This window comes from Phocoena sinus, chromosome 20, assembly GCF_008692025.1.
Source record: "Phocoena sinus isolate mPhoSin1 chromosome 20, mPhoSin1.pri, whole genome shotgun sequence".
In the NCBI taxonomy this organism is placed as follows: domain Eukaryota; kingdom Metazoa; phylum Chordata; class Mammalia; order Artiodactyla; family Phocoenidae; genus Phocoena; species Phocoena sinus.
Genome location: NC_045782.1, coordinates 36653230 through 36680863, shown reverse-complemented (window position 1 = coordinate 36680863; position 27634 = coordinate 36653230). Strand labels below are relative to the sequence as shown.

General features: G+C 36.4%; 1 protein-coding gene across 4 annotated transcripts in view; it reads left to right on the top strand.

Moving 5' to 3' along the window:
* NPEPPS (aminopeptidase puromycin sensitive) overlaps positions 1 to 27634 on the top strand; it is a 98411-nt gene that overhangs the window by 68652 nt on the left and 2125 nt on the right. For 3 of the 4 annotated variants that reach the window (XM_032615899.1, XM_032615900.1, XM_032615902.1), the window contains 17 exons: positions 427 to 627; positions 1081 to 1177; positions 1287 to 1320; positions 2185 to 2299; positions 4434 to 4598; positions 5410 to 5514; positions 6186 to 6246; positions 8109 to 8218; positions 10571 to 10634; positions 13003 to 13142; positions 14973 to 15107; positions 16355 to 16574; positions 20548 to 20690; positions 21837 to 21893; positions 24746 to 24853; positions 25342 to 25497; positions 25962 to 26009. In XM_032615899.1, coding sequence (XP_032471790.1) covers positions 427 to 627; positions 1081 to 1177; positions 1287 to 1320; positions 2185 to 2299; positions 4434 to 4598; positions 5410 to 5514; positions 6186 to 6246; positions 8109 to 8218; positions 10571 to 10634; positions 13003 to 13142; positions 14973 to 15107; positions 16355 to 16574; positions 20548 to 20690; positions 21837 to 21893; positions 24746 to 24853; positions 25342 to 25497; positions 25962 to 26009 — 1959 coding nt within the window. Of the gene's footprint in view, positions 1 to 426; positions 628 to 1080; positions 1178 to 1286; positions 1321 to 2184; positions 2300 to 4433; positions 4599 to 5409; positions 5515 to 6185; positions 6247 to 8108; positions 8219 to 10570; positions 10635 to 13002; positions 13143 to 14972; positions 15108 to 16354; positions 16575 to 20547; positions 20691 to 21836; positions 21894 to 23664; positions 24227 to 24745; positions 24854 to 25341; positions 25498 to 25961; positions 26010 to 27634 lie in introns of those variants that run through there. The other variant, XM_032615901.1, reaches the window with a different exon arrangement.

Genomic DNA, 27634 nt, shown 5'->3' with positions numbered 1-27634 from the left:
CAGAGAATGCTCTAAATCTAGAAATCTGTACCCTTTGAAATGTCTGATTCCAGAATTACATTTTATTTTCATTAATATTTGTTGTCTCCTATCCTTCATTCACTTGAAAAGTATTGAGGTCTTAAAACATCCCAGTATCTGGCATATTAATAGGTATTCAAGAAAAGTTGCTTCTTTTTTCTTACAAATCCTTGGAAGTTTTAACACTTTAGGCTCCAGTTTCTTAGTGTGAATGCTTTATCAGGTGACTTTCCTTCTTAATAGGAAAGATCTTGACAGCGTAATAGCACTGGATGAATTAGGATAGAGAAGTAAGCAGTGCTGGAAAGGGGGAAGAAAAGGCCCCAAAGCCTAGAGTTTTTGGCTAGTGTTTGCTCTAAGGTATTTAATGTAAATCTGTTAAATTTTCCTTTTTTTTTTTTAAAGAATGTAATTGATCGGAAACCATATCCTGATGATGAAAATGTAGTGGAAGTGAAGTTTGCTCGCACACCTGTCATGTCTACATACCTGGTGGCATTTGTTGTGGGTGAATATGACTTTGTAGAAACAAGGTCAAAAGATGGTGTGTGTGTCCGTGTTTACACCCCTGTTGGCAAAGCAGAGCAAGGAAAATTTGCGTTAGAGGTAAATGTACTTGAAGAGGATTGTTCCAACAGTCCATAACTCCAGGTTGGGGAATTTACATTTCTGATCAATTATTAGTACAATTATTTATAATTTAATCTGAAATTTCATGTACTACTTTGGTTTTACTTTTAATAGAATCTGGGAACTAGCAACTTTGGTGTTTTATTAACATTTTACAAGATAATGATTAAGAAAATATTAGAGTAGAATTTATTTACCCAGAGAGTGGGTGGGAAAATATGTAATTATACTTTTCATTCTGAATTATAAATGGATTAAAGTTTGGCTGACATACAAAGCTTAGGGCTAAAGCACTCTTTGGAGGTGGGGCTCCCCAGGGTTGGTTTCTAGTAACTTGAGATATTTGGCTTGCAACAGGATTCCTTTGTGGATTTCTATATGAATGACAGTAAGATTTATCAGATGGTTCTTTTGTCTATACTTTTATAGGTTGCTGCTAAAACTCTGCCTTTTTATAAGGACTACTTCAATGTTCCTTATCCTCTACCTAAAATTGATCTCATTGCTATTGCAGACTTTGCAGCTGGTAAAGTAAATTTCATTTTATTGATGAATTGTAATAACTTTTTTGAATTTTATGATTTTTCAAGAAGTATATATAAATATCAATAAATGTCTATATTTGTTTTATGAAGGTGCCATGGAGAACTGGGGCCTTGTTACTTATAGGTATGTTAATGATGTATTACCCTGCCTTATCTTTTTAAATCACTGATTTCATGAGAGCTTCACTCCTAAGTACAGTTCAGTAGCTTCTGCTTTATGATCTGTCATAAATTTTCCTACCTCCCCCCACTTCCTTGAACATGTCAAGAATGCAGATGAACACCCTCTGGAGTATAAGATCTTAAAGTGAGCATCTGGCATTAGTAGCATTTGTAGATGTATTTTTGGCTGAGTTTCTCATTTCGGTGCCTTCTCTTCCTTCTAGTAGTTACATAGTTATATATCCAGCTTGAAGAACTTTCCTTGATTTAATATCTTCTGGCCAAATTTTTACATGTCTACATGTAATGTAGACATGTATACAACCTACAATACAAACATGTAGGTTGTATAATTTTAAAAGCAGTGTCTGTAAACAAGTTTTTGTCTTCTACTTTCAGTTTTCTTCTTCAGTGAGCTAAGTTTTGGACAGCCTGCTCAGTGTTCTTTTTAGGACTGTGGAATGTATCTTCCCCCCACTTTCTGCTCCCCTTCTTTTAATGGAAGGACTGTCTTCTCTCTCTGTCTAGCACAATAATCCCTAATCCTTTAGACAAAGTTTTTCTGAAATTTCAGGCAGCTGTCCTATAAACAAACTGATAATTAAACTTGTGTCACATCTTTGATCTTCTGTTATGAATTCTATTGGAGTGGTGTCTTTAATCTTCCCAGAACTTTTTCTATCCTGTGTACTCTGAGGAAATGTTTTCTTGACATCTTTAAAGCCTAACTTAACCATCTTATTTACTGTTTGAATCTCCCTCCCCCACTTCTGCATGCCTGCTTTGGTTGTAATACTTAAAAAAAAAAATTTTTTTTTAAACACAGGGAGACTGCATTGCTTATTGATCCAAAAAACTCCTGTTCTTCATCACGCCAGTGGGTTGCCCTGGTTGTGGGACATGAACTCGCCCATCAATGGTTTGGAAATCTTGTTACTATGGTATTTAATATTTTTAAGTGCTCAAATATATTTATTTTTTTTCCTGCTGCATTTTTTTTTTGTCTACATAGTATTTCAGGTTTGGCTGGAATGTTGTACCAAAAAAGTAGTTTTTTGATTGAAAAACTTTATTTTAAAAGGTCCACTTTGAAGTGTTTATCAGAATATTCTTGTTGATCAAAAGCATATAGATAATCTTTATTCAACAGAAAATACTTCCTAAACTGTTCTAAATACTGCCTGCAAGCGGGGGAAGTCATGATACTAATTTGGGTGAAAGGAAGAGATTCCATTTAGGTAGAGAGATTCCATGCAGTGAGATTCAGACTAATTGTAGTTTCTTGTGTCATATATATTATGTAGCTCACTAGCTGTAAAGTAACCTGATAAATGACAAACTATCCTTGATTAGGTTGAAATGTTTTTAAGGGTCATTTTCTTCATTGCCTGAAATTTTAAGTTGAAATTTGACAGAAATGAAAGCAAAGAAACAATAATTGTGAAGTATATTAAAATTTCCAACTGTCCTATTGAAGTTCTTGTTTATTATAATGTTTGCAGTAAATGATCTCTGTTCTCTAGTCTTGACCTTTCCCTCTTACTCTGAATAAGTACTATCTATAGCAGCCAACTATGTTAGAGCTTGGGAGCCCAGCATTTAATAAGTGAACTAGAAGTGCCTCTGCAAAGAAAGAACTGGAGATTCTGGAGCCAGCCAGATTCCCTGATGGCATTTTAGGCTGCCAAAGAGCAGAGCCCAATTTGGATATTAGTTGAGTCCACATGTCACAAAAATAAGCAAGAAAGGAAAACATTTGGCAACTCTTACATATTTGAGAGAGTTTGTAAAGAAAGTCAGCCCTTGAAAGTAAATCCTTCCCTTTTGCTTTGGATGTTTAAAATTTTGCTTAGGGGTAAAAAAAATGTTTTTGAAATATAATTTTATTTGGAAGTAAGTATACTAGTACCTGTATTCAGTATGTCAGAAACATTCTTTTCTCCTAATGCAGCAAGTTTGTTGCTGCCAAACAATTTTTTTGCTCAGTGTTGAACAAACTTTATTTTTCATGATTTTATTTTTAAACTTCCAGTAATAAATTTTAGTAGGGGAAATGTGTGCATTCTCATTTTGCTTTTAAACAACTTTTTACTGGATTGGAGCAACTTCTAGTTATTAGATGTCACTTGTTTCATTAACCAAAATTCAAAGGCTTAGAGATAGTTGGAAAATTACTAGGTTTGTACCAGCTTATCTCAGTGGAGGCTTTTAGTTAAATAAGTGCACAAAGCATATAGACAGATAGCCATTTATCAGTTGATATTGAAAATATTTGATCTTTTCAGAATTTTAAAATGCCCTTTTGTTTTTCACCATTGCATTAGTCCTTTGTCCTGAATTCATATAGTATTGCTTTCTTTTCATAAGAGATTTAATCAACTTTAATGAAAATTAGATTGAAATCTCTTTCTAAAAAGTTGATTTCTTTTTCAAAAAGTTGATTTTGTCTGTGACCCATTATATTCTTTATCCACTCCACTGTTAATTCTTATTAACAGATGAGAATTTTATATTTCATAAATGTTTAAACACCAATTCGTTACTGAACTACTTACTGCCATGACATTTCTGTTAATTTCACATAATTCTTATATAAGCAGTACTGCTTTTCTGTTTATCTAAAAGTTTAACTTTTCAATCAACAGCGATTTTTCCCTGTCATTATGGAAATAGTTTCTAGTTTTCCTTGTTTGGTCCTGATAAGCTTTCTGTTGTTTTTAAGAGAACTGTTTATTAAACTAAATTTTATATGACAGTGTAGGTAGGCTCTTGCCTATATTTATGCGCTCTCTTCCCCTTTTCCATATTTAGGGTGTTTTTCATCCTCCTTCTTCCTCCTTTTCTACCTTCAGTACCAGAAAGTTACTTAGCAGTGGTGATAATGCTAGTGTCACCAGGTTGGCCTTTCTTGGCATTTCTTTTGTTCAGGGATGTGAGTTATTCACTAAATGTTTTGAAATGAATTTCAGTTCATTAAGAGCTTTAGAGTATAGTGGAAGGGACATATGAGTTTTTTAAATTAGTGGAGTGACAAGCATCTTGTTTTCTTAATATATTTCCATCTTCTGTTTTTAGGAATGGTGGACTCATCTTTGGTTAAATGAAGGCTTTGCATCATGGATTGAATATCTGTGTGTAGACCACTGCTTCCCAGAGTATGATATCTGGACTCAGTTTGTTTCTGCTGATTACACACGTGCCCAGGAGCTTGATGCCTTAGATAACAGCCATCCTATTGAAGTGAGACATAATTTTCAGTCATTGGCCTTTGCTCTCATTTTCAATAAAATATATAATTTGTTTATGGAGATACTTAGGACTTTGAAAAGAAAATTGCATGGGTGATGTCATTTACTTTTGTAGTTTATATTTCCATTCTTGAAATTCTAGCAATACTAAGTTCTAATTATGTTCCTTTTTAAACATCTATGATCTTTGTAGAAGCAAGTGCTCTGTACCCATAAGCATTCACTAAATAGATTTTTATTGAATAGTGTGGGGGAACCATAGCTGTTGGGTAGTATGATTCTGTTGTTTCAGAGAAAATTCTGAACATACTTTTTATTGTTGTCATTATCTGTTTTTATATAAATATTTTAATTCTTTTGACTTAGCCTGTCCTTATTTCAACTAGTTTATCTGTATAAATTTTGCCTCTAAAGAGCTAGACTTAGAGTCTACTTGGACATATTTAACCAGGGTCCTGTGTAACTGTAAACCATTACAATTAGTGCAAGACGTCAAATGGTTTTCATCTCTCCCTTCCTTACCCTCACTTCCCTACCCACAAAGAGATCAATAGTGACTTGCCTCCGAGCAAAGCAGTGCCAAGATTGGAACCCAGGTCCTAAGAGATGATGGGGATTGTGTTATATGTTCTATTTTATTAGTATTAATTATTAAACCCTTTTAAACAGTTACACATTATGAGTCACCTAAAGGGAAAAAGTATCTTCTGATTTAGAAGGGTTTTCCTAGAAAGCTTTTTATGTAATTCAGTATTACAGGCTGTCTGCTTCCTGTCATAACCTTGAATCACACTGTCTGCTAGGTCAGTGTGGGCCATCCTTCTGAAGTTGATGAGATATTTGACGCTATATCATATAGCAAAGGTGCATCTGTCATCCGAATGCTACATGACTACATTGGGGATAAGGTAAAAAAGCAATTTAGAAAATCTTCCATTCTTTTATGGTGAAGCCACAGAGTTTTGCATGAAAAAAAAAAAAGTTTGATTTTATTGAGGTTAAGTTCCTAAGTAATTTTTCTAGAATTTATAAGGATAGTACTCTGGCTTGTCTTTATTTCTTTTTATGCTGATTGTTTGATTATTATTTCTTTTTTGCTGATTATTTTGATTTTATTTAGGTTAAGTTCCTAAGTAATTTTTCTAGAATTTATAAGGATAGTACTCTGGCTTGTCTTTATTTCTTTTTATGCTGATTATTTGATTATTATTTCTTTTTTGCTGATTATTTTGATTTTATTTAGGTTAAGTTCCTAAGTAATTTTTCTAGAATTTATAAGGATAGTACTCTGGCTTGTCTTTATTTCTTTTTATGCTGATTATTTTGGTCTCTGAGATGAATGATGCAAATAAGTTTTGGGGGTTGGTGGAAGTCTGGTATAAAACTTAAAAGCAAAAGTAGAAGGCAAAGAGTATGCATTTTTAAACAGAGGGTAGTAGACATTAGGGGGATACATGTGTTTTAGTAAATCTAACAGTCAAGTAATTTGAGTAAATTAGTTTTTGAGTACTATATACTCAAAATATACTATAATTCTAAGTTCTGACTCTCCTGGATTTTAAAAATTGTGTTTTCCCAGGACTTTAAGAAAGGAATGAACATGTATTTAACCAAGTTTCAACAAAAGAATGCTGCCACAGGTAATCTTTAATAGCTTGAGATAGAAATGGAGAGAAAGTGTTGGCATACTGTCTAGAGTGTGACATTTTATTTTTTCTAAATACTTAATTTTCCATGTGCTGGATAGGAAATAGAGTCGACTTATTTGAAGATGTGTTACATCATGGATCAACAACATGAATCAGGACCTATTATCCTTTTGGTCATCCTCCAGTAGTCTGCTTTCCACAGCTCAATGTTTTCTCACTTTAAAGAGTCTGAAAAGTTCTGTTTACTTTACCAGAGCTTGTTCTTTTTGATGATTTGTGGGTTTTGTTGCCCTCCGTTGACCATTGGCCATTAAAATAGCTGCAAATTAACCATTTGTAGGAGTGAACTTGTGGAACTACAGATTTTCAATGAAGTAAATTCTTAAGATTTTATGATGGTCTATTAGATATTAGAGTCAAAAGGAAGAATAAAGGTGTAATAGTTGATTGACTGTGAAGCTGAGTTCCTTAGTGAACAAAAATAGTTTAAAATACAAGATTTGTGTAATGTCATTAGTATAGGTCTGGGGTGGGGCCTGAGAGTCTGCATTTCTAACAGACTCCCAGGTGAAGCCAGTGCTACTAGTTCATGGCCCGTACTTTAGCTTACCAAAGTGTAACTGGTACAGGGTGTACCATGTAACTTTTTTTGGTTTGTTTTTGTTACTTATGAAAGACAATTGGCAGTTCAAATACATTCCCGTTAATCATCCATGGTTTTTATCCTCTTGTAGCAGTTGTAGTGCTCTCTGGTTACTGTCTCCGCCCCGCCCTTAATTTATGCTTTCTTAATCTCTGCCCTGGAATTCACTACTAATTTACTACTTGCCTTGTCCCACTCTCTTCAGTTTCATCTCTCACTCTGAGGCTAGCTAGGGTTATCTTTCTAAAGTGAATATCTAATTACATCACCCTACTGATTAAAAACACTTGAGATGCCACATACCTTTCACGATAAAGTCTATACTTCTTTGTTAGCCATACAGTCTTGAACAGTTCAACCCCTGCCTACTTTTTTAGCCTCATGGCCTGTTGCTCCCACACATGCGCCTCTGTCTTCAGCTTATTGAACGTATTGCTGTACTGACATTTTCTGTCATTTCTTATACTTTCCTCTTTTTTTTTTGGCCGTGCTGCACAGCTTATGGGATCTTAGTTCCCTGACCAGGGATCGAACCCGGGCCCACGGCAGTGAAAGCTCAGAGGCCTAACCACTGGACCGCCGGCGAATTCCTTTTTATTTTCCTCTTTGTACCTTTATTCTGTCTACCTGGAATGCTCTTTTTCCCACTGTCTAATGAACAACTCCTCTTCAAGCTGCAGACCAAAAGTTTACCTCTTGTGAAGCCTTTATTCTTTGGATTTTTCTTTCTCTGTTCTTGCCCCTGTTATAGTATGTACCACATTGTACTGCTGATTTGCTTATTCTACCACCAGAGTTGTTTGACCATATGGGTCAAAAACAGCATCAGCATTGAGTATTTTTTAACTTCTGTTAATTGAATGGGTATAATAGTTTTAAGTTTGTGAATGATTGTTTAGTATTGACCTTGAATATGTTTCCATTTGTTTGTTTCTGTTTCTTCTTGTTTGAACTCACCTGTTTGTCTTTTGTTTATAACTTGTAATTTTTTAATAAATTGGAACAATTAAGAACATCTTAGAATATAAGACCATAGAGTTCACTTAATGGGAAGGCAAGGGGAACGTTAATTTGGCCCACTGTTCCTGAACCTGAAAGAACCACAAAATTGGTCAGTGTTGCAGTGTCAAGAGTTATATAAAATTTCTGGTTTGTTTAGGAAAATAAAAATGGAAACATTTTAGATTTTCATTGTTTGTATATCTTCTAGAGGATCTCTGGGAAAGTTTAGAAAATGCCAGTGGTAAACCTATAGCCGCTGTGATGAATACCTGGACCAAACAAATGGGATTCCCTCTCATTTATGTGGAAGCGGAACAGGTAAACTTATAAGAAGTCCTTCAGTTTTTCTGATATTGTATTAAATGAAATTCAGTCAGTGTTATCAAATTTGCTTTTCTGTCCTTTAAGAATTCTAGGTAAGATTTAAGCCAGCCCTTATACTCTTTTCTCAATGATTTATTATGTCTATACCAAACAATTTACCCCCATGTCTTTAAAATTATACATGCTTATGGTAGAAAACAAAATATTGTCTGCCCTTACTGTCCCCAAGGAAAACACTGTAACCTTGTTGATATAGTTCTAAAATCACCAAATGAGGTTTATTCTGAGAATGCAAGGTTGGTTTAATATTAAAAAACAGTCAATGTATTGACTCATAGTCACTACATTAACAGAATCAAATTAGAAAAACCACATAATGACCTCACCTGTTGCATAAAAAGGATTTGGTAAAATTCAACACCCGTTTATAATATCATTCTTTAAAATTAGGGGTTTTTTTGTTTTGTTTTTTTTTGTTTTTTGCGGTACGCAGGCCTCTCACCGCTGCAGCCTCTCCCGTTGCGGAGCACAGGCTCCGGACGCGCAGGCTCAGCGGCCGTGGCTCACGGGCCCAGCCGCTCCGCGGCATGTGGGATCCTCCCGGACCGGGGCATGAACCCGCGTCCCCTGCATCGGCAGGCGGACTCCCAACCACTGCGCCACCAGGGAAGCCCTAAAATTAGTTTTTAATGTTGGATGGCATTGTGATTTTGATTAGAATTGCATTCATATTAGTTGAACTGTTATCTGAATTCAGACAGGTGTAGTTCAAAATGAGTTGTCCTCCAACAGTACTGAGAATTACACATCAACCTATAATGCATACCAGAAAGTTTGTCTTAACTTAGTTTAATTGTTTGAAACTATGAAATCATTCTCTTAAATTTCTTTGCCATGGTTTTATAAGCTGCATAGGGAATTAATTCCATTCTTTTTTAGGGAGGAGGATTCATAGCTCTTTTTTAGGTATGTGTTTGTCCTTGTGGTTCTGCATTGTCCATGAAGCTAATATTTTACAAAGGCTCAATGTGGCAATAAAGTATATACATTGGAGAACCTCTCAGTTAGATTGGCTGCAAGCATTTGAAAAGGCAATTTAGGGAACACAATTAATCATATTTGGTGAGAAAGGATATCTAAAACTTTAGTGAGCTATCATTGTGACCATTCTGTTTCTTTCTAGTTTATCAGAAGAGAGGACACTAATACCCCACTTCCTCCCAATGTTATTGAGACTCAGCCAACTTTTCCATCAAGCTACTTTCAAGATCTTACTTTTTCTCTGCATTTTTTTTTGTCTCCAAGCACAGCCAAACTAATCCTCCATTTTACATTACAATAAAAAGCCTGTCTATGGCTCAGTTCTTTTACAAATAGGAGAACTCTGCAACATTGTATCTTGATTATGATCTGTATCTTACTTTATATTCCCTAAATTGAAATATTTTTGCTTTATTTCTGAATCAATTTAAAAGTCACCTAATAACTTTTTCAAGGAAATCTATGTGATACATAATTCATCAGTGATGTAGTATCTGCATTTAAGTTCATTAGTAGTTTCTTTATGGCATCAAAGTGGCCATTGCTTCCTCACTCAAATTTTTTAGTTTTTCATTTCTGTCTCTTGCAGTTTATCCCTTTATAAAGGTCATTGACCCAATTTAGTGTTTGATTTAAGTGATCTTAAAATTGTTTTATCTTGCATTATTTAAAATGTCTAGGGCATAGTAACAAATGATAACTAAATAAAAGATTGCATATTGTTGAAGTAGTTTTTTAAAAATATGTACTTGCCTTTGTTGCTTCTGGCTTTTTAGTTCTTTGCAGTACCTCTCCCCGACTTTTTTTTGTGTTTCATTGCAAAGCTCATCCTTTGAAACAAGGTGTGTGCTGCTTTCATGTTTGTCAGTTGTTCTAAAAATGACTTTGGATTCTGAATTCAGAATTTGAATTCTGAATATTGAGTCCCCATGCTAATTTAATGTTGCCACTTTTTGGAAGTAGAAAAGGCTGAAGACATAACCTTCCTCCATAAAGGTTAACTATGTATCCTTTTTGAAAACTTTAACACTTTGAAGTTCTTATCTGGATACATATCTCTTCACATGAGCAATATTTCATAGCACCTGGCCTTTAATTTTTAGAGTATTGTTATTTTGAGGCCTTAATGCGAAATAGTGACTTTTCTACCATTCTGTAGTATCATGCTCTTTATCACCATTGCATTTTGTATATTCAGGAGCCATTTGGCTATATGGTTTCACCTCTACTTTGTCACAGAGATGTCGTCCCCTCCAAAAAAAAAAGTGTTGCTACTACAGCCTTTATTTTGTTTTGCTTCTTTAGAAAGAAGATGACAGACTACTGAGGTTGTCCCAAAGGAAGTTCTGTGCCAGTGGACCATATGTTGGTAAGCAAATGGCTATGAGTGGGAGCTGATCAGTGAGTTTGGATACCATACCATAGTGTTCCAACTAATAAGAAATAATTATCCATTTAAAAATATTTTTAATAGAATTAAACAGAAACAAGGTAATGGTAATAGAATAAAAACGAAATCTAGGAAATCAAAACAGGAGATTCATGGGGTATTTGTAGTAGTGTCATATTCTTAGATTTTTGAAAGTCCATGTCTCTGTGTGTTATTGGGGGCTATAATGAATGAAGAAGTATAGGAACACTCAAGAAGTGATGTCTCTAACCTTAATCCCTAAAAGAAGACTTGGTATGCATTTGTGTACTAAGTCTTATGCACTCGTGTGCTAAGTACATTTGGTATATTTGTGTACCAAGTGTATACATTGTGGCTAATTTTTTTTTTTTTTAATTCTTGGGCATAGTAAGTAACTAAGCAAATAAATAAAGCCCAATGATTATTTAGATTTATTATGTACCAGTCATTGTGCTAAGCACTATAACTGACCCTTATTTTATACTCTCAGCAACCCTATTAGGTAGGTCATATTATTTCTGTTTACAAATAGGGAAGCTGAGGCATAGCTAACTAAGTTAAATTGTGCAAGATAACCTGTATAATAAGTCAAAGAGTAGGAATTCAAACAAAATAGTTGGATTATATAAGTTTATAATCCTTAAGTTTATACCCTTAACTATCATTCAACTCTGCTTTTTCAAATATTTCTATATGACATTAGACTTTTTTGTTGTTGTTTAATTATTTTCGGCTGTGTTGGGTCTTCGTTGCTGCACATGGGCTTTCTCTAGTTGTGGTAAGCGGGAGCTACTCTTTGTTGTGGTGCGTGGACTTCTCACTGCAGTGGCTTCTCTTGTTGCAGAGCACAGGCTCTAGGCACGTGGTCTTCAGTAGATGTGGCACTTGGGCTTAGTAGTTGTGGTTTGCGGGCTGTAGAGTGCAGGCTCAGTAGTTGTGGCGCACGGGCTTAGCTGCTCCATGGCCTGTGGGATCTTCCTGAACCAGGGCTCAAACCAGTGTCCCCTGCATTGTCAGGTGGATTCTTAACCACTGCATCACCAGGGAAGCCCGACAATAGACTCTTCTACCCAGGGAATGAAAGACGAATTGAAAAATCAGGAAGTAAACTGTTTTCCTGCACCTTTCTCACTTCCTTTAAAATAGTAGTTCCCAAGAGGGGGAAGGGTGTATCAGAATCACCAATGCCTTTTCATGTTCCGCCCACCAAATGATGATGCACTCTACTAGGTTTAAGAGGTACAGCCTTCAACCCTTAGTCTTAGCATTGAGAGTTACTCTTAATAAATACGTCTGACAAGTGAGGTGACATGTTTATTATCTAAATAAATAGTGTCACAGTTGCTGTTTTCTGCACATATCTGCAATCTGCATTGTAGGACTGACAGGTTTTGCAGGTCTTTCCAATACTCTGTGACCGCTCTAGGCATTATTAAAACCTGAATTATCCCAGTGTCAGGAGGGAATTTTCATTTGTGGTTTAGCCTGATAGCATAAAGCTATATAATTTATTAAGATAGTTTCATTAATGTACTGGGCAATGACTCTCTTTTGTTTGGCATCTTAATGCAAAATCTGTTTTGCTGTATAGTACCTAAGAGAGTGTATGTATTTGCCTTACAAAAGCTTTGGCTTTTAGATGTGACTCCTCAGTGTTCGAATCCAGCAGCTCCCAAGGTGTATCCTATCTGTTGCAGAAATAGAATCAGCCCTTCAGTTTCTCAGCAGTGTATATACCTGTTAAGAATTGCACCTTAGAATTTGTTGTTGTTGTACGCAAGCCTCTCACTGCTGTGGCCTCTCCTATTGCGGAGCACAGGCTCCGGACGCAGCTCACAGGCCCAGCTGCTCCGCAGCATGTAGGGATCTTCCCGGACCCGGGCACAAACCCGTGTCCCCTGCATTGGCAGGCGGACTCTCAACCACTGCGCCACCAGGGAAGCCCTGCACCTTAGAATTTGTTTTTAAATGCTATGTGAGAGCTTTAACCCACTCGAAATGTCTCTTATTAGTAAAATCATTATTTCTTTTGCTCTGAAAAGGGAAAACAACAATTAAATTAAAATTGTTGTATTTGTGATTCTACAAGTAAACACAGTGTTCTCTTTTTTATAGGCTATTGTGATTTCATTAGTAAATTCTCTCTTCCTTATTATTATTCAGGTTACCTGGAAGAGTTCATGTACCATTAAAAATGAGCTATTGGCTTAACAATTGGATTCAAACCCATGCATGAGACACCACGCCTCTCTCTCTACTTTACCTTCTGTTTCTCCCAGTGAGAAATTATTTTTCAAGTTTCCTCTTTGTTCTTCTCTTGCTTAAGGAGAAGACTGTCCCCAGTGGATGGTTCCTATCACAATCTCTACTAGTGAAGATTCCAGCCATGCCAAAATGAAGATTCTCATGGACAAGCCAGAGATGAATGTAGTTTTAAAAGATGTCAAACCAGACCAATGGGTGAAGGTGAGTCCAGAAATGACATGGCCATTTTTATCTTACCTAAATTGATTTATTTCTTTCATTTCCTTTATTCATTTTATGGCTGGCTCTAAATTCTACTGCTTCATTTTGGACTAGGACTTGAAAAGAAAAAAACATTTCTGAACTTTCTTGTGTGAAATTTAGGGCCAACTTTCAAATAATATTGTCTAGATATTTGCCTTTATGTCAGGTAAGGGAGTGGTCAATAAGCAGTTACAAAGGGATAGGATTAAACAGGAAAAAACTAGTAGTCTATGTATAAAGTCACATTAACCAAAACATTTGTAGTCTTTCAACTTCAAACTGCCCTGTCATTGTAATGACATGTTAACTCAGTGATGTGTCGTCATTGTGCATGTACAACTGTAATCAAGTGAGATCAGACATGTAATAATCAGTTTGTGTCACTGAAATGTGAAATTACTTTTAGCTGGTGTTTTAAAGCCATTTCACAACACTAAGAGTCAGTAAATATTATTTTTCATTATTCTGTACTCTGCCTTTCATAACGAAAGTATCTGTTACAGACTTTTCTCCCAATTATAGGTTCCCAATAGGAATTATACATTGTCTCAGGCTTTTGTGCTTGCAGAACTATTTCTCCCTCTGTTTTAATTTTTTAAATATATTTTTATAATATACCCAGTGGAATACTATATTACCATTTTAAATTACATTCTGGAACATATGTAGCAATATGAAATTTTTCTTATAAGAAAAACCACTATGATTGTAATTAGGTAAACAAAGGTGTTATTCCTATAGTAAAAGATAAAGGGAATCAATAAAATAATTACTGTATTAGAAATGTGAAGTGACTTAAATATATATAAATAGAAAAATATTTATATCTTTTTAAAAAAATTAATTTATTTTATTTTTGGCTGTGTTGGGTCTTCGTTGCTGTGCGTGGGCTTTCTTTAGTTGCAGCGAGTGAGGGCTACTCTTTGTTGCAGTGTGTGGGCTTCTCATTGCGGTGGCTTCCCTTGTTGCAGAGAGCAGGGGCTCTAGGCACACGGGCTTTAGTAGTTGTGGCATGCGGGCTCAGTAGCTGGGGCTCACAGGCTCTAGAGCTGTGGCGCACAGGCTTAGTTGCTCTGAGGCATGTGGGATCTTCCCGGTCCAGGGCTCGAACCCGTGTCCCCTGCATTGGCAGGCGGATTCTTAACCACTGCACCACCAGGGAAGCCCAAAATATTTATATCTTATACTGTCATTTTATCATTAAAATACTTTGCATATAAATATTATCAAAAATATTTTTGACTGTTGGTAAATAGCCTATAGAAAATAATGATAGTCAATGATTACCTCACTCCAAAAATCATATGAAATTGCCTTTTAACTCCATGTAATTCTTTAAAATCTAGGACCTGACAGTTGTTATTCTATTGAGGCTCTGGGCTCATTAGATCAGTATTTGTAAAGGTTTAGTCTTCCTCAGAGATTTTATTGTCCAAGTATTTTTATTTTGTAGTAAATGTTTTCTGTAACTTGAAAACCATTCACTGAAATTAGAAATAGAAACTTAGCCGCATTATATCCTCCTTTTCAGCCATGTTCTTTTCACTGTCGCTCACTTTGCCTCCCACTATGCCAAGTTTCTGTTTTCTTTTGCCTCTGTATTCATCTTTGACAACTGATTACTATCTTTATATGTTGTTTCATTTTAATACTTTGTCTGTTAGCATAAATGATCTTTGTTGTTTTTCATCCAGATATACTAAAACTAGAACTTCTTTCATACCTACAAAAAATTGATTTAAAAAATAAATGCATCTCCTTAATAATACCTGTTGTATATCTTTTCAGTTAAACCTGGGAACAGTTGGGTTTTATCGGACCCAATACAGCTCAGCCATGCTGGAAAGTTTATTACCAGGCATTCGTGACCTTTCTCTGCCCCCTGTGGATCGACTTGGATTACAGAATGACCTCTTCTCCTTGGTGAGCCTCCAGTAGTATGATGGATTTTGTTGATTAAAGGATTTTGTTTTTCCTGGAGTGCCTGACTGAAACATAACTAGAAGAATATATTTCTTCCTGAAGGTTGAATGCCTTTAGTACCAAAGCAAATGACTAATTATTAATTAACATGACAAGATTGAACCTATATAATTTACCAGAAACAAATCTCATTTTATTACTCCTAAGCCAGCTTTTTGCAACTATACTTAAACGATCCTTTGTAAGGCAAAAATTCTTTTCAACACACATAGATATGAACCTTGAAGAAATTTCTCTACTTATGTAGTTTTTAAAAATAATTCAGAGTGATTTATATTTTTCTAAAATAGTGGTTGTACTTTGCAGGGGAAGTCTAGTAGAATTTTTTAACATTCCGTTACTATTCAAATTATAATATCCCATTAGCTTTAGAATTATATTTAGCTTTGTTCCAGAAAAAATTTTAAGGAGCAATTAGTAGTATTATCTTTATGACCCCAAAACATAGGTTAGATAATTTCTAGATGTCTCTGTGATAAAATTGTCAGATTCCTCCTAGTGTTCCTTTAATTGGACTTGAAATTTTCATTCCCCTCTGCAGTAACTGGTTTTGGATTCCTCCTTTGTATAAACACAGATTAGCATTGATGCACAAAACCTCACATCTGCTGATTTCATTGCTGAGAGAGACCTGTCCCAGGAGAGTGGTGTGTTTGTGCAGTTGGCTGCTGTAACAGAAGTTCTTTTTCCTAACTCTGTTAGTCAGTTCTGAAAGGACTGAATTTGTAGTGCCTTCCAGTTTGCCTTCTTTTAGAAATGAGTAAAGGACAGGCTGACGTTGACATAGTTTGCAGGTCTAGTTTTGAAAGCGCCTCTGTCAAAAACCAAAGCCCCAACTGTTTTTGCAACTTTTCTGAAAGTATGAAAATTTTCAAAATAAAAAACAATGCCAAGACCCCGGAAACTGAATAGAAATAGGACGTTAACTGTTTTCTTTCTTTTTCTAAATTGGTGGAATTCTAGCAATTTTTTAAAGTGGCTCTTCTATAAATAGCAAAAAAGTAAGGAGTGGTGTCATAATACAGTTTTTATTTTATAAAATTCTGTAGTAGTCTGAGCTTATATAGTCTAGTCTCTTCCTTAAGGGATGAGTAACTAGCAGAAGATAATGCCAAAAATACGTGCTTGTGTTTTTTGTTTTGCTTTTGTTTGAAGACTAGATTAATTTATGTTTTTTCCTATCCCAGGCTCGAGCTGGAATCATTAGCACTGTAGAGGTTCTAAAAGTCATGGAGGCTTTTGTGAATGAGCCCAATTATACTGTATGGAGCGACCTGAGCTGTAACCTGGGGATTCTCTCAACTCTCTTGTCCCACACAGACTTCTATGAGGAAATCCAGGAGTTTGTGAAAGATGTCTTTTCACCTATAGGGGAGAGACTGGGCTGGGACCCCAAGCCTGGAGAAGGTAATGGATGTACTGAATGGGGAAAGAATTGATCAGAAATTGGTCTTTTTTTTACTCAGCTGTGGTTAACAATAACAATAGCATCATCTTTGTGTCTGCTGGATGTTACTGTGTATTCAGCTAACTAGAAAGTAAGACTTAGGACTTTTAAGCCTCCTGGTGAAGTTACATAAAAACAGTGGTGGCTATGTGTATTTGTTGCTAAATATGATATATGCACAGAGCAAATGGTGGAAATAGAAGTCTTTCACAAAGTTCCAAAGGCCCATTTTTAGTAAAGAAAAGCTAAAGGGAATTCTGGATTATTTTATTTATTATTTTACCATAAATACCAGGCACCTTATGTACAGCTTGAAAAGGTGTTGAGAGACACAGGGGCCAGTTTTCTGAATTAAAGGAGTTATTTGCTTTCTACATGTATCCTCTCCTCTTTATTTCTGTAATCCTGTATTTACTCTTTTGCTGTCATTTAAATGTTGGGAATAGTGATTACAGGGCTTTAAATATAATTATTTTCTACCATATGCTAATAACTGAAGGTGGTATTTCCTCCTGCCCTTCTTATTCTGGCAGTCTTTTACAATAAGAACAATAGTAACAATTATCTAGAGCTCTATGTCTTACTTTTATTGATTCAACAAATATTTATGTACCCAGTAAATGCCAGGTACCATACTAGGAGCTGGTGGTATAACAGTGAACAAAAAATCACTCTGTGTGGCTTACATTCTAGTGGAAGACACAGCAAACAGTTCAATAGATAATATTTTAGGTGGCAGCAAGTATCATGAAGAAAAATAAAGTTAGGTAGGGTAGATCAGGAGTAAAAGGAGTAGTAAGCCACTATTTTATGGAGAGTGCACAGGAAAATGCAGGAAAACTAGTGAGGTGATATTTGAGCGTAAGCAGAGACCTGTAGGAGAGAACTGTGAGGATATCTAGTGGGAAAATGGTCCAAACAGGAAACAGCAAGTACAAAAGACCTGAGGCAGAGGCATGCTTAGATGTTCAAGGAATAACAAGGAGGCTGGTAAAGTCAGGACAGAGAAACTGAGGGAGAGAGGAGGGTGGAAGCATATCAGCTCCTATAGAACCCGTGGGACTTTCACATCTAGTGGTATGAGCAACTCATTTGAGAGTTTAAAGCAGAGGAACATGACTTATTTACTCAGCTGTGTGAAGAACAGACTGTAGCAGGGGAGGCAAAAGAGGAAGCAGGGAGACAAGTTAGAAAGCTATTTCAGTAATCCAGTTAGGTGTTGGTTGCAGGTAGCACTTGTAGGTAGTAAATTCTGGGTATGTTTTGAAGGTAGAACTGAAAATACTTGGTGGTGCCCTGTGTGGTGGAGAGAAAGAGGGGAGTCATCAAATTTTGGCCTGAAGAACTGAAAGAGTGAAGTTACCATATACAGGGACGGGGAAGACTGCTGTAGAAGCAGATTTGGGTACAAAAGGGAATCAGCAGTTTGGTTTTGGACATCTTAAATTTGAGGTCCTTTTAGACATCCAAGTGGGGAGTCCCATGCCGAGAGGTCCATGCTGAATAGATACATTTAACGCATAGATGGTATTTACAGCCATAAGATTGGATGAGGGCATGGTCAGTCCAAGATTTAGAGATTGGGTAGAAGAGGAGGAATCAGCAAGGGAGATTGACTGGACAATAAGGTAGGAGAGACAGGAGGGAGAGGAGTGTCCCAGAAGCCTTAAAGAAGCAGTAGAGAGGGAGAAGTGATCGTCTGTGACAAATGCTGCTCTGATTGCATTGGCCAAGTTCTGTGGCGTGGTGATGAACAACACCAGAAAGGGAAGAGAGGAAAAGGAGACAGCACTTTTAGACAACTTTTTAAAGGAGTTTTGCTAAAAAGAGGATCAGATAAAAGGGGATAGTCTGGAGAGAGATGTGAAGTCAAGGGGGCTTTTTTTTTTTTTTGAAGTGGGAGACTTTATGTTTTTGTGCTGATGAAAATGATGCAGTAATAGAAAAATTCATGATGTGAAAGAGAGGTAATTGCTGGAGTGATGGCTGAATAATCGAGAGGAGTCAGGATCCATTGCACAAGTGGAGGAGTTGGCTTTAGGTAGGAATACAGCAGATCCATAAGAACAAGACAGGAAGTATATGGACACAGATGCAGGTAAATTGGTGGATGTTGCACTTTTCTTTCATGATGATAATATGTGAAACTTTGGGGACTAAAAAATACCTTTTTGAAATAGAATGTCATTAGTTTCCCAGCTTTACAGATAGAAGAATCAAACATAGCAAAATAATAAAAATATTGCCTGTATCAACACAGCAAATCAGCACCAGAATTATAAATTGGTTCTTATAAGAACCTTCACTAGCATCGTGTTACCTATTGATTTCTTACGGTTTTCTTAAATGTATTTTTTATGGAGTTACTATTTAAATATGGTAAATTGTGCATGTTCAATTCAGGGACTTGACAAATGCATACAAATCTCCATCACCACAGGAGGTTGCCCTCAGGCCGCTTCCCAGTCCCTGCCACTCTACCCACCCCACCAACCCTCACATCCCCTGCAGGCAAACACTATTCTGACTTCTTTCACCCTAGATTAATATGGTCTCTTCTAGAACTTTATATAAATGGAATCATATTATATAGTCTATTCTTTTATCTGGCTTGCCTCACTCAGTATAATGTTCTAGAGATAACATCCTTTTTACCGCTGAGTGCTATTTCATTGTATGAATATACCACAATTTATTTGTCCATTGTGCTGTTGCAGTCCATCAGTTTGTATGCTAGGTTAACTATTTTTTTTTGAGGTATAATCAATATACCACAAAATGCACTCTTTTAAATATACAATTCAGTCTTTTTTCACAGTGTTGTACAACCACCAGCACTATCTAATTCCAGAACAATTTCTTTACCCTCAAAAGAAACTCCATACCCATTGGCAGTCACTCTGTATTCCCTGGCAACTCAGTCCCAGGCAGCCACTAATCTGCTGTCTCATGGATTTGTCTGTTCTGGCATTTCATATAAATGGAATCATACCCTGTGTGGCCTTTTATATTTGGCCTCTTTCATTTAGTATGTTTTCAAGGTTCATCCATGTTGCAGCATGTATCAGTACTTCATTTCCTTTTATAGTCAAATAATATTCCATTGTATTATATGGATATACCACATTTTCTTTGTTCATTTATCAGTTTATGTATGTTTGGATTGTTTCTACTTTTTGACGGTTAGGAATACTGTTATGAACATATGTATACAAGTTTTTGTATAGACAAATACTTTCATTTCTCTTGGGTATATACTGAAGAGTGGAATTGCTGGGTCATACGGTAACTCTGTGTTTAACCTTTTGAGGAATTGCTGGACTGTTTTTCAAAGTGGCCACACCATTTTACATTCCTACCAGCAATGTATGAGGTTTCTAATTTCTCCCCATCCTTGCCAACACTTGTTATTGTCTCTTTTATTCTAGCCATCCTAATCGGTGTGAAGTGGTATCTTGTGGTTTTGTTTTGCATTTCCCTAACGGCCAGTGATAGCTTATTGGCCATCTGCATATCTTCGGAGTAATCTATCAGATTCTGATTTAAAAAATCTAAGATTTCAATGTACCCAGCATACTAGTTCTATATGTGACCTTTCTCTAAATCTTGGGTCAAAATTGCATGATCTAAGTCGTTCCTTTCACACATAATTCTTATTAGTGTAATTACCTAGATGGAGTGAACATTTAGTAAATCAAGTTGGCATTGTAACTATAGACAGAGGCATCATATTTGCTTGTCTAGTGTGTTAAGCACTTCATTTCATTCTTATTTGATAAATTTAAATCAAGTGTTCTCTCGAGTACTAAGGTAATTGATTTTGTTTGTTCAAGACTGTAGACATGGTATAACACAATTATAAGATATCCAGGTGGCATATTTGTAAAAATAAGCTTTTTAAGTAGTTCTATATCTCTTTTACTTCTCAATCAGGTCATCTCGATGCACTCCTGAGGGGCTTGGTTCTGGGAAAACTAGGGAAGGCAGGACATAAGGCAACGTTAGAAGAAGCCCGTCGTCGGTTTAAGGACCATGTGGAAGGGAAACAGATTCTCTCCGCTGATTTGAGGAGTCCGGTAGGTTTTCATAATAAAGTACCTTGATTTCTAGGTGACTTCATTATTCTGTGTAGTGTGGAATGTATTTAATAGTAACCAAAAATGACCTAAGTATTGACTCACAAATCATGTCTGATTCTTTTTTTTTTTTCCTTTATTTATTTATTTATTTTTCTTATTTTTTTTTTACTTTTTGGCTGTGTTGAGTCTTACTTGTGGCATACGGGATCTTCACTGAGGCACACAGTCTCTTCATTGCAGCACTCAGGCTTCTCTCTAGTTGTGGCATGCGGGTTTTCTCTCTCTAGTTGTGGCACGGGGGCTCCAGAACACGTGGGCTCTGTAGTTTGCAGCAGACTGGCTCCTTCGTTGACGCACGCGAGCTCAGTAGTTGTGGCACACAGGCATCTAACCTGCGTCTCCTGCATTGCAAGGCGGATTCTTTACCCCTGGACCACCAGGGAAGTCCCCTGATTCTTTTATTGTTTTAAGATATTTTATTACGATTTTTTTTTTTTTTTTTTTTTTTTTGGCTTTACATGGGCTTTCTCTAGCTGCGGCGAGCTGGGATTACTCTTTGTTATGGTGCGCGGGCTTCTCATTGTGGTGGCTTCTCTTGTTGCGGAGCATGGGCTCTGGGCGCACAGGCTTAGTAGTTGTGGTGCATGGGCTCAGTAGTTGTGACTCGTGGGCTCTAGAGCATAGGCTCAGTAGTTGTGGTGCACAGGCTTAGTTGCTCCGCGGCATGTGGGATCTTCCCAGACCAGGGATCGAACCCGTGTCCCCTCCGTTGGCAGGCAGATTCTTAACCACTGTGACCAGGGAAGTCCCTCCTGATTCTTTCAATATACACCACTTACGAGGTCTGTAGGCAGCTTCTCATTGATGTCAAGCTTCTCAGTCTGCACTAGGGTACTGAAAGGTGATTGACTATCCATGCACATTCTCCTGAAAGACTGGTGTGTTCTGCTGTTACTTACTACCTGCCATCTACCTTTCTGGTTGTTAATGTGGGCTCTTAGATCCTTGCCACAATTTGTATTAATATGTAATATCCACACAATTTTTTTTGACTTGCTTTCTGTCTTTTCTTAACGTTAGAATATTTGGAACAAGTTACATTTAATCAGATGCCTTCTTTTCTGTTCCTGTATTCTCTTGTAGGTCTATCTGACTGTTTTGAAGCATGGTGATGGCACTACCTTAGACATTATGCTGAAGGTGAGTAAATTTAGAAAGGGCTCCCATTTTCTGCTTTTTAATTTGAATTGACATAGAGAGTATGAGCTTGAGTGGTTAAAAAAAAGTCCTGGCAAAAGAAATACATGCTGATATGCATACTGTAGACATGCAAATATTAGGAAACTGTGAGAGAAATATATAATATGTTTATTTGTACTACCAATACAAGTGCCAAAAGTCATCTAATTTTTTCACTTTTTTTTTTTTACTCACGAATTTATGCATCTTAAATCTTAATACCGAAATGTTAATTTTGATTAAAAAGTCAAGTTCTTAAAACTTTTCCCATCAATGCAAATTTACTTGGGGTTCTGCCCATTTTATACAAAAGGTTTGTTTCTGTGCTTAGAAAAGGGATAGATGATTAGGTGTCTCAAGGGTTTGGTCTGTGCCAGTGCCTCTTATGAATGGACAGGAAATTAATTCACTTGCTTTCACAGCCTCTGTAGTTTCCCAGGGTGGTTGGCATATAATTAAACTCCAACTTAGAAAAATATAGGTAAAACTTTCCATGTCCTTATAATGGCAGTGATCTGTTTGAAAGTCCTAATGCTGTGGAACAAGTGCTATCTCCAGTCCTTGTCCATGCAGTTATTAGTCTAAGAAATAACTTGACAATCTGGTTGTATTAGAGGTGGAGAGAGCTGATTCTACTTATTACCATTAAATAAAATGTGCAAAATGTGCCTAAATACCCAAATCATCTATCAGACCCATTCATTAAATGATCTGCACTTAGGGAGACAAACAGCATAGGAATGGGATGTGCTTTAATACTTCTACCCTTAATCAGAATACTTTTCTTATCCTAAGTGGATCAGAATTGCAAATCTAATTTCTAGTATTTTAGTTCTAAACAAATCCTATTTAAATGATTAGAATGTTTTAAAATATATATATATTATAAACTTTTTTTAAGAAACTACATCTCAAACTGTATTGCTTTAACTACTTATCTTGTATAAGGATTTCCTTTCTAATAACATAAAAAAATACTTCGGGTTTACCTTTCAACTAAATGACATTAAGGTCCCTTCTCATTCTTAATATTCTGTGAACCTATGCACTATAAATCATGTATTTCTTTGCATATGAAATGAAGTACTTGGTATTTTTTGTCTATTCCATAAAGGTGTGGGAAAAATAGGGGTTCCGAAATTTTCATGAGAGGTACTGAGACATTTTCATGTCATGGCATATTTTTAAGAATTTATACTAGAATGTTTATTTAATAAATGTTTGCATCTAACACAAGGGAGCTCACAGTGATTCAGCTTGTGTTAAAGAGCTCTAATGAAGAGTGAAAGAGCTCTAATGAAGGCAGAATCAGGGTTCTTCAAGAAACCAGTCAGGGGAGGTTGCAGAGGGATGGATGGATTGGGAGTTTAGCAAATGCAAACTATTATTATGTATGTATAACTGAATCACTTGCTGTATATCAGAAACTAGCACAACAATGTAAATCAACTATACTTCAATAAAATAAATTTAAAAAAAAGAAAGAAACCAGTTGATGAGAGGTGAGGAATACAGTTTTCTGTTGGTAATTTAGGAATAATGAAGCAGGATAAATAACTTTGATTCAAAGTGTATTTGAAATGTGGTGTTATGATGCCATCTAGTGGACTCCTGTAACAGGTTCTCCAGGGGGTGGGGTGGGGAATGCTTCCTAAAAGCCAGAGTTCAGACCTTGAGTATTAGAGCTGAAAAGGACCTTAGAAATCATCTGTCCACCCCACTCATTTTACAGATGGGGAAACTGAGACCCGGAGAGGTTAAGGACTTAGTCAAGATCACACAGCTAGTTAGAGGCAAAACTGGGACTAGAACCCAGGTCTTCTGACCTCCTATCTATTTTACTACACTGCTGCTCAAAAGAGTCCAAAGGAAAGGAAGAGGAAACTGGGAGCTGTGATGGGGTCTCCAGACACTGGTCAGTGTTAAATCTTCAGAGGGGAAAAAAGGTCAAGAGAGTCTATAAATTAAGTTGTCCTAGAGAAGTATCTCATATACATTTGTAGTTCTAATTTTTAAAAATATATAATAATATTTTGTTTCTAATTATGAATAAAGATTTTGGTATACTCACTATGGAAGATTTAGAGACTAGAAAAGTATAAAGAAGAAAACAGAACTTACCTGTAATTTTTAAAATGTCACAAATATAGCATGTATAATATGATCTTATTTCTGATTTGGTTTTTCTTTATGCTTTTCTGTTTTCTTAATATTCTTCATTCAGCATGTGCTGCTTTTGCAGTTAAAAAATATGATGATCCCACTGATCAGAGACCATTATTATTGTTAATATTTTGATGTGTTTTCAAGTGTTTTTTCCCCTTCACATTAACTTTTTAAAAATTTAGAATCATTTTGCTTTGTCTCTCTTCTTTCATTTAATATATCAAGAGCATGTTTATGTCATCAAACATTCTTAAAATATTACTTTCAATAATGCATCTTATATTTTTCACTATTGTATATAGTGAAAAATACTATAAATTGAAGTGGTATTAGTAATTATTATTTTGCTCATCTAACATAGAACATTAGTCAGACATCAATGAGTAAAGAAATTGGTCATGACAGGTTGACCCCTTAGATCTTGATGTTGAACTGCTTAGAACTGATGACAAGCTATTCATACAGTAAGCACTTACACCTAGTGTCTTACTGTAGGGGCACACGACAAATTTAGTGCCCAAACATCTTGAAAAATATTCTTTTGTTAATTTCATATCCTGCAGTCTTAGCCAATGAGAATGTAGAGCAAAAGTTTCACCTTAATGGGGGGGAAGTTAATTATCTCTATCTGTATTTTTTCACTATAGCTTCACAAACAAGCAGATATGCAGGAAGAGAAAAACCGGATTGAAAGAGTCCTTGGGGCTACTCTTTCACCTGAATTGATTCAAAAAGTCCTCACGTTTGCACTTTCAGTAAGTTACCATGAAAACTGCTTTTAGAGGGAGTTGTTACCCACTGATCTGTAGCAAATGTCCTTGATTTAGTATTCTCTGCCTTAACCCTAGACTAAAGGCTCCCTCTCATTCTTGGAGGACTGGAATAAGCTTTTGTTACTAATCACTGTATCTCCCTCTAGTGGTGAGAATCAGAATAGTTGGGAGAGGAAATAAACTGGAAAGCTGACACATCCCCGTGCCTACTTTCTGTCTCTTCCTTTCTTTACCCTAGAGCAAGTATTTATTGAGCAGCCTGTTTGTACCCATCCCAGTGCTTCATTCTCAATTTGGCTGATCTTTAGGTTGAACATTCTCCTCTTTGTTAGAAGCTTCTGGTGCAAGTTATTCCTAAAACAATAAGTGTCTTCAGCGGGATTACTTGGGTACCTCAACAGCATTTGCCCTTTCTGGCAGCAGACGATGTTCTGGATATGGTAGACTTTTAGTTCTCTTCCTTTTTTTAGGAAGAGGTACGTCCACAGGACACTGTATCAGTAATTGGTGGAGTGGCTGGAGGCAGTAAGCATGGAAGGAAGGCTGCTTGGAAATTCATAAAAGACAACTGGGAAGAACTTTATAATCGCTACCAGGGAGGATTCTTAATATCTAGACTAATAAAGGTAGGTGAACATTTTTGAGTAGCTTGCTTATCATGGATATTATTGAGAAACATCCATGATTCACTAGACCCATAGATTATGGCCTTTGCCTTTTTTTTTTTTTTTTTTTTTTTTTTTTGCGGTACGCAGGCCTCTCACTGTTGCGGAGCACAGGCTCCGGACGCACAGGCTCAGCTGCTCCGCGGCATGTGGGATCTTCCCAGACCGGGGCACGAACCCGTGTCCCCTGCATCGGCAGGCAGACTCTCAACCACTGCGCCACCAGGGAAGCCCTGGCCTTTGCTTTTTAAGAGTTTCCTTAAGTAGTTATTAGCTTTACTAAAGAGTTTCTCCATAACCCATCCTGTACCCTCTAGAATAAACTGAAGTTGGGAAAGAATGGAATGATTTGTTTTTATGGTAAATGGAAGTTTGTTCCTAAACTCTTAGCTGTTCTTACTATTTATAAACCATTTTTTTTTCAGCTATCAGTTGAGGGATTTGCAGTTGATAAAATGGCTGGAGAAGTTAAGGTAAGGAAAGGACTGTTTACTTTTCACTTTTCAATCCAGTAAGTAAAAACACTAACCAAATTGTAATGATAGAGTGTTGGGGTAATGTTGTACTTTAGGGTCTCCATGTTCTTGCTTGGAGAAAGACGGGTTAGGTTGTATCTTTAATGCTTGAAGAATTTAGAGTTGGAATCATCTTTGGGGCATTGAAGTGTGGTTGAAAGAATGTGGAACTTGACATCAGTCGACCTGGGTATAAATAATCTGTGCTCTGCCCCTTGTAAGCTGTGTAACTTCAAGCAAGTTTTTTAACCTCTATGAGCCTGGCTCCTCATCCATAAAATGAGGTGTTAAGATTGTTATTTAGATTAAGTAACATAGGGGGCCTGGAACATAGTAGGTCCTTGATATTAGTTCTTTTTCCTTTTCTAAAACCTTCATAGGTCTTTTGTAGGCACAATGAGACAAGATGACTATGTAGGGACTCTCCTCTTAGCTCTTAGAAAGACTGATAATCAGTTTAGTGGCAGAGTTCAGCGTTTGGAGGACAAATCTACACTGATTAGGAAAATCTTAACTTTAAGCCTTTCATTGCATTTAATTGCGAAGTATTTTTTAAGTGTCACTTCTGCCTTCATTCTTGAAAGCAAGGGGGTTATCAGGTGTGAATTTGGAAATTCTGAGAGCTATAATGTTTGATTCACTTTATGATCCATTGTTAGAAATAAGATTCATTTAGTTTACATTGTGTATTGTATTGTGTTAATAATTACTTTATTGTAAAGGTAATAAATACTCTGAAGGAGAAATATGTATAATTAGTTTGAGGGGAGGGCACTGGTTAAGCTAAGCCTGGTAAAGTAGGTAGAGGCCAGACCGAGGAGGGCCTTGTAGGCCATATTAAAATTTTCCTAAGAATGGGAAGCCCTTGAATGGCTTACAAACCAGATCAAGTCACTCCTTTGTTTATATGATAAAAATTTCAGTCTGGCCGCAGTGTGGAGAATGCATAATTTGGAAAGGAGAAGAGAAGATGTCGGGAAGCTAACTCTCCAAGCAAAAATGATTTAGTAGCTTGGAGAAGATGGAGTAAGAAAGAAATTCAGGGGCTTGATTTTGTTAATCTTTAATTCAACCAGTATTTACTGAGTGGCTTCTCTGTGTTGTGAACGTATCTGGGGAGGAAGAAGGAAGAGTCAAGGATAATTCCCAGGTTTCTGGTATGTAAATAGTGGTGCTGCTTCTCGAAGTGAAATGAGAGGAAGTCTTGTATCTTACTCAGGCCCTAAGAACCCAACTGTGATAGGAGCCTTGGAGCAGGAGCCATTGTCATCCATGTAAATAAAGTTACTGATTTCTAAAAGGTCTAGACTTAATCTGATGAATTAGTCATTCTCTCTTATATACTAGCTCAAAGGAAAGACCCCTGTCCTTTTGCTAGTTGGTATTTTCTATGGAACCAGGTGTACTTCATTAGAAAATGGTTTATTCAGCGTTTAATCAATAAGCGTTGTGATAATTACAAGAAACTGAAGTAGTTTTACTGTATGAAAAATGCGAGTCTATAAAATTTTAAATTATTAGGATATAGAAGCAATTTAAGCTTCTTAATTTTATCAACCCTTACAAATTAATCTTTATTTGAA